The 7,963-nt window shown below is 27.9% G+C and overlaps 1 protein-coding gene across 1 annotated transcript; it reads right to left on the bottom strand.

The window, feature by feature from the left end:
• Window positions 1-2,330: 2,330 nt before the first annotated feature.
• LOC132944760 (uncharacterized) lies at window positions 2,331-4,290 on the bottom strand. Its single transcript, XM_061014242.1, has one exon. The coding sequence runs from the start codon at window positions 4,044-4,046 to the stop codon at window positions 2,388-2,390; it is 1,659 nt and encodes a 552-aa protein (XP_060870225.1). The 5' UTR covers window positions 4,047-4,290; the 3' UTR covers window positions 2,331-2,387.
• Window positions 4,291-7,963: the final 3,673 nt, after the last annotated feature.

Below are 7,963 nucleotides of genomic sequence, written 5' to 3'. Positions count from 1 at the left end.
TAAACATATTGTATATGTATTAATGTGTATACAGTTATACATATATATTGTAAAAACTTTTTTCTTTAAAGACACAAATTTACCTATGCTATTTGAACGTAATTTTTAAGAACCGTGTAACGTTACTCAATTTATCTAGTTGTTTAGTTTATTGTTTATATACGTTTTCAGAAAATAATTAATAATATAAAACGCGAGATAGGTACAATACATTATAAATATAATAATATATAGGTATTACCGCTAGATATTTATATATATATATAACATTGCCCGAACAGTGTGAAGATTGGGATTTTGACAATGTTCGTACAACGAATTATAGACCTTGGGAAAATAATAATAATAATAATGAAAAAAAAAGTCAAAGGAAAAGATATATCCCCATTGCAGACCCATAAATAAGCCACTGCTTCCGTATTAATATCGATTTTATTATTTAATACTGTCCTCTCCGTACATAACGATAAGTAGTTCAATTGACTTCAACTCATACAGTATACACTATATAATAACAATATAGTCGCATACGCCATTAACTCATAACCATATTATAATAATAATTTGTAACGTTAAATTATATTGCACATTTGCACCATGTGTACAAATTAAATTTATTATCTAATCAAACGTTAAATATTGTGTTCGACTAATTAAATGTATGGTTTTTTTTTGTCCTAGAACCCAGATTCTAAAGTTACTACTTATACAGTTTTGGGTAGTATTCCAAATACGGTATCGGGTATACAAAACACTATTGAGGTATTCAGAATACATTTGAAAGTATTCCAAATACTTTATTCGGAATAAATTAATAGTATAACAATATAGGAACCTATTTTAATTAGTTCTTTATACAATCTAAAACAAAAAATAGAAAACATATAATTTTAGTTGGAAATTTGTAATTGATAACATCTATTAATCAGTGGTAGTCAAACAAGGGGGAGGAGATGAAAGGGATAGATCCCTCTCATGAGTTTATTTCCAATATTTATAACAATTTAAAATTAAGTATATTGTATAATGCATTAAATGTTCTATTTTTTTTCTAAAAACAAACATTCAACTATTGTAAATTTCGACAGAATGTCAGAATATGATTATATCACATGACTATATTATTAACTAGATCCTAGGCATATCTAGAAACTAGGATATTATTATTATTAATATTTAGTTGTTCACGCAATATAGGTAAAATATATATATATATAATATAATTTTAATTTACAATCAATATAATATAATATATTTAAACATTGACTATAATTTCCCAAAAGCAATTATTATTTTATTAATATCTAAAACAAAAAAATATTTTAAAAGTATTTGGAATAGTTTCATAGTATTCTAAATACTTTATTCAGAATACTATTTTTATGATGTATTTGAATCCATATTCGGAATACTATTTTTCATGAATATACGAGTATTTATTCCAAATACTTTTAAAAAGTATTTTACTTAAGACTGTACTTACTATCACGCGGTGTGTGGTGAGGAACTGAGAAATCAATTAAAAATAAAAAAATATGCTAGCGGTATAATAATTGTATAAGACTAAAGCCTTAATAGTTTTTACTATGCCTACTTATCTATATAGGTATGTGTTTTATAATTTAACTGTTTTATATAGGGAGATAACGCACATCCGTGAATGAGATTGAAATATTATGATCCTCAGTTCCTATACCTATGATTTTAATTTTAATTGCGCACACCAATACATTTGTTATCCATAATCTATAGCAATAACAATATAATATTTATTTTTCATACATCAAAACATAATAAATAATAATATATTATGTATTAAGAGAGCACTACACACCAATTATACTATGCCTACAGGTCCTTTTTTAATAATTGTAGAATTTTTTCTAAGTAGGAAATATTTACCATGTCCGAGCATGGATTTTCGTGTAACTCGTCTTGTTATCGTACAGCGCAATGATTATCGTTGCAGTATTTGCATGATTTTCATTGTAAATAGTTATACTTTTACATATATAGGTACTATACATGAAACCACAAAAGCATTGGCTATTCACTTAAATAATTATACCGATCAGTCGCATATATTATTTAAATGCACTATCTCGTGTAATTGAACAATTACCTACTATTATTTATTATTCTATTAGCTACCTACTTGTGTTTCAAAAATGTGGTTAATGGTTCAAACATTATGGTCAAGTTACCAATTGTTTCAATTGTTGGCGCCAGGTTTTTTTTTTACTTTAAGTTTTAATATTTTAATTTCTATAAGTCATAGGAAAAGTTAAAATTTAACAATATAATATTGTACAAATAAAAAAAAATTTACATAACTTGCTTGTTCAGTTTATTATATTAATAAAAAAAAAAAACTACTAATTGTATCTTCAATCTTCTTCATCTGAATCTGGTTCGGCAACACCGCTTTCAATCCATTCTTCATTTAAGTACTTATCTGATATAGAATCTATTAACTTAATTTTGACAGTTGCAGATTTATTTTGTTCATCGGTAGAAACAACATATATTGTACATTCTTTATCCATAATTTTCAAAAGTTCATCTTCGTCTATAGAATCTATTCCATGTAAATAACAAGTTAATGATTGTGGTGGTAATTGGCTAAATTGTTTATGTAGTAACCTGATGTCTTCAAATAAAATAGTATGCATCAAACCATTGTCAATATTCACAATTTTTATTACACTTAAGTTGATATCAGTAACAATTCCTCTGAACCAACAATCATCAAAACAATATGCATATGTTTGTTTTACCATTGTTATAGTTGGATCAAATAACAACTCTGTTTCATGTAGAAAATAAAAGTTTTTCATATCAATTAATAACTTCTGGAATTCATGATGTTGTTCAACGCTTTGACATATAACAGTTGGTATAATATATGTATCAACTCCACAAACATTGACAGTTAATGAATTATTGATTTTTAATTCCAAATGTTTAATTTCTTGATCCAAAAAACAATCCTGTAATGGAGTCCGTAAATATGGATCTTTTCTTAAGAATTTTTTTAATACTCCGTCATGTTCACTTGGTTCATTATCAATTTTTTTTTTTGCATTAATAGAACAATTTCTGGACTCATTTGCTTCTTCTGATTCATTTGGATTTTTATAATCATTACAAGTATGTTTTAATGATGAAATTATTTCTACTTCATTTATTGAGAAGTGAACACAACACAATTCGGGTAATTTAGAAAACATTTGACTAACTCTACTAAAACCCCACCGTGTATAATGATTAAATTCAGAACCAAATTTGTTAATGTATAAATTACACATTTGTCTATCAGATATCCAACCAGGTATTTCATTTAACAATTGTTCAATATTAGTTTTAATTGTTTCTTCTAAAATATTGAACAATGGGTATTCCAGACCGTTTGAAATTTGTCGATCATCATTTTCTAATGAATACTCATCAATGTTGCATATATCCATAGATGTAAATTTATCATCCGTCTCAATTATTTTTTTCAATCTGTTTACTAGATCCGGGTGCAAGTTTATCATTTCTATTCCCCTTCTCATAAATACATGGTCCAATTTTGACAATAGTATATCAACACAGTCGATGTAAGACTGAAATATTGGAATACACAAAACATCAGAATCAAAAGTACTTATAGACAAACCTTCCGGATATAATTCATAAAAAATTCTGATAAATGCACATTGTGTTCTGTATGGAACCAAAAAATTGTGGTGACTAATTTTACTTTTGGGTGGCCTTATTATATTTGTTGCGACTAATAGCTCCATATGCCTGCTCAATTTTGAACTTACTAAATTAACAATGGAGTTTGTATCTTCTGGATCTTCTAACTGAACGATATCTGGTATACTTTTAAGAAAATCAAAAGGAGTATCGTAACCAAACAATTTTAACTGTACTTGTTGTGGTCCTCCGAACATGTGAATTGTCCTTTTCCATAAATCGTCGATTGTTAATTGGTTTTTGCACGCAACTATAACGGAACGGACAACAATTTTCAACTCCATAAGACTCTGGGAAGCCATTTTGTCAAGTTAACGATGTTATAATCAGTTAGCTCTCACATGTAGTGTACATATACTAATATTTAATTATTTTTTCATCTAGTATGTGGCTGGAACCTGGAACTATGACTAAAATAAATTAATAAAATTAACCGGCATGATCACCAATAAACCAATTTTTCTTATCACTGAGCATTTTCCCCAGACTTGGCAGAAACAGTAAAATTCCTATATAATAAATTGTAGTGGGAATAACATTTTTTTCCAAGAGTTTTCCATGATGTTAGTTTATTTAGTTTAGTCCACGGACTAAGGTATAATCACGGACCAAGATATAATGGACTGGAAACGAGCAGCTTATCACGGCCACGAATGTATATACAAGAAGCAAAGTGCGGGGGGGTCGCTATGTGTTCCTGGAGTTCACAGCGCCCTCTGCATTTAACACGGACTATAAGATACAAATTGTGTAGCCAAATCAAAACCACCGGTAGCGCTGAAAACTTCAAGAACAGTGTTCTTATCAGCTAAGTGACGCCTTTTCATGGCCGTCCCCCGACCTCCGCCGACCATGTCGTTTCAGGAGCGTTTAAATACAGGAATGCACCGCTCATAGTGCGCATGCGCAATATGGTATCGTCTGCATAACATAGATATTAGATAACATGTTGATTATTGATTATCAGTGATTTAAGCGGCAAACTAAAATTTTGAATAAATACGATATTATGGTGTGGTATTCAAAACTTATCAATTCTTACCCAAACAGGTTTTAGCTATCTTTATGATGCTATTTTATTTAAGGTCACTGGTAAAACACATTTTACCTGACACAGTAACACGCTTATGACATAGGAATTTAGAGTATTTAGACATGTTCTATTTCCAACACATTGATTGAAGTAAGATAATAAAAACGTAATAGGTGGGAATTTCTGAATATGATATACTAAAATTCCATTTATATTAGTTAGTGTAAAACTTTTTTGTACTTTACGATATATTATATCTTTTTACAAATATTACTATTGACTAAAACTATTATATTTCTATATTATTAAAAAATGTTGTACCTACCATAGACTAAATGTACCAAATTGTATCAGTATAACTCAGTTAAAACTTAAAATATACTAAATTCGCAAATTGCAATATTAATAATTTTATTTAAGTTCAATAGGTATAATATCACATTATCAGTTATCACTGAGTTATCAGTTACTATAGTTATGCGGACGATACCATATTGCGCATGCGCACTATGAGCGGTGCATTCCTGTATTTAAACGCTCCTGTCGTTTCCAGGCCATTATTATATCTTAGTCCGTGGTTTAGTCATAGCACAGAATATTCTGTGGTCATAGCTGGAACCACGGGCTAAGATAATATACCTTAGTCCGTGGCTGGATCGCTTACCGGTTATCCACTAAGGCCTATAAATATAATAAACTATATGGCTAGTGAATACAATTTATTATAAACTTTAAAATAACTTAAATCGTGAATAATAATAGAAAATAGAAAACGGTCAACAGTATTCAAAATCTAAATTTCAAAGCATATTGCTTATTAGCATGAACTAAGATAGATAACACATAGATCACAAAAATAAACTTATAAACATGCATGGCAACACAAAAATACGAATAGAATAGCGGCACAACAAATCAACAAATAAATTAAAATTTATGATTACAAAAAAAATCTTGAGACAAATACTGCCATAATTTATGATAAAAATAAGAAATGTATCCACTAAACGAATAATAATTATCGTCTAATAAATTCATATTATGTAGGGAAATATATTTTGAATTGGAATAATAGGCCCATATCCATAATTGTACAGCACATTGAGACATTAAGTAATTATTAAATTATTGTTTAAATTTTGAAAATTACAATTCAGAGTTGCTCTACGCAAGTATACGGAGTGATCCATTTAATGAAAGACAACCATTATTTCGGAAAACAGTTATGTTTTTAAATATATTATTTTTAAATAACTTTAAGTCGTTACAAAACAACATTTTTGGAAAAAATATAAAATGGTAAACATTGTTTTACTATTTTTATCGTTATCATTTTTTAAGTTTTTACTTTTTTTTATGTTTTTATTTTTTTATTTATGTATGCGTATAAATTAATACAGAGTATAAATAACTGTGCAATTATGATTTATGAATACCTCCTTTCTGCTAGGCTTGTAGAGGCACATAGTTACTTTATTGAATAACAACATAGGTAAATTTTCAATTCATTTTCCGAAGCAAAATATTATTTGGAGTATTTTGATCCATAAAAATTTAGAGTAGATTTTTAGTTTTGAGTATTTAAATTTTAGACAAGTGGAGTAGTGTACGGAAATGTTTCAGCGAATCCAGTACACCGCAGTACTCCATATTCTGCTCATCTAAAATATGTTCAATACTTATAACTTCTAAACAATACTAGGTAATAGGTATAGTCTAAAATTCGATTTTTATATATTAAAGTACTCCAACAAATATTCTGCTTTAGAAAAAGAAATTAAATATGCATGTTGTCGTGAGAAAAGTAAAAACTCAAAAAAAAAAAACCATAAAAAAAGTAAAAAAAATATTTTTTAGTTTTGTTTTTATCAACTTATAATAATGTACTTACGAAAAATATTTTCAAAAACGTTAATAGGTCTTAAAATAATGAGTGTAAAATATTAAATGGATCACCCGGTATATAGGTAAGTTTAAAAATAAAACGTTCGGAAGACTTATTTAATACTCGCATAAAAACAGTTGAATTGTATTGTTCTTGTATTTAAGTTTGCAGAAGTTTCGTCTCAATAGCAAAAAAAAATTAATTCATATTTACATAAATAAATCAAAGTACCTAATATAGGCTATAAGCCGAGTATAAAAGCTTTAATTTATGATACGCGCAAAAATCCATTCGTTCGACATATTATTATGATTTGTTTATAGTTTCGATTGTAAAACGCTGATTCAGTATTACTGTAATAACGTTAGAACAAAATAAAGAGAGCTCATTGTATAAAAATAAACGAACAACCATTGATTATACTATAGCTAAAACATATACAATTATTGAATTATCTCTGTATCAGCGTATTCTTTTGTTTATACCTAAATCCAATTAAAATCTATACAACAATTTTGAGACCGACCACGCGCGGTACCTATATATTATTGTAATTCCGTCTACCGATCCTTTTACAATTAATTTTATTCATAGGTGCCTTTCGACTTTTATTTGTTGATTTAATTGTACACAAATACACAATATATATAGGGTGTTCCGTTAGGATAAGCCCATTAGCCGTAGACTCATCGCCCGGACAAAAACCGGGTTTTTGCCGTTTTACCTATAAACTAAAAAATTTATAAAAAACCATGAGATAAATGAAAATAAAATGTTGAAAAGTCAAAATGTTCAGAAAAATAAACCCTATAAAATGGCTATCTTCAATTGTTTCAAAAATAAAAATAACTTTTTTAACTTTTTTACCAAACAATGTAATTAAATTAAAAAATAAAATATGTGGTCATTGTCTTTGTGATTCTAATAAAAAAAACAGATTTATTATATTATATTTATTATCTCAGGAGATATCGCAATGGGTAAATCCTCGCGGGACACCCTGTATACATCATGGTATATCTATATTATGCATAATCTATACTATAGTCTGCGAATTATGACTAAAACAGTAAAAATATAATACGGCTTATTGAAGCGTTTTACAATATAAATACCTATGACAAAAATTGTAGAGGAGAATTTTTTCTAGAAACGTAAGAAGCCCGATTTTTGATATCTTGTTCCAATCGTCCAATATCGCATGGTAAATTAACACGTTTTTTTAAACTTTATATCAATTAATTATTTAGCTAATTAGTAATTAATAAAAATATCGAAAATCGGGCTTCTTACGTTTCTAG

Source organism: Metopolophium dirhodum, chromosome 5, assembly GCF_019925205.1.
Source record: "Metopolophium dirhodum isolate CAU chromosome 5, ASM1992520v1, whole genome shotgun sequence".
Classification (NCBI taxonomy): domain Eukaryota; kingdom Metazoa; phylum Arthropoda; class Insecta; order Hemiptera; family Aphididae; genus Metopolophium; species Metopolophium dirhodum.
This window is presented reverse-complemented; position numbering and strand designations above follow the sequence as displayed.

Excerpts from the sequence above, each read along its gene's own strand:
- LOC132944760 (XM_061014242.1), bottom strand. The coding sequence starts at position 4,046 with ATGGCTTCCCAGAGTCTTATGGAGTTGAAAATTGTTGTCCGTTCCGTT.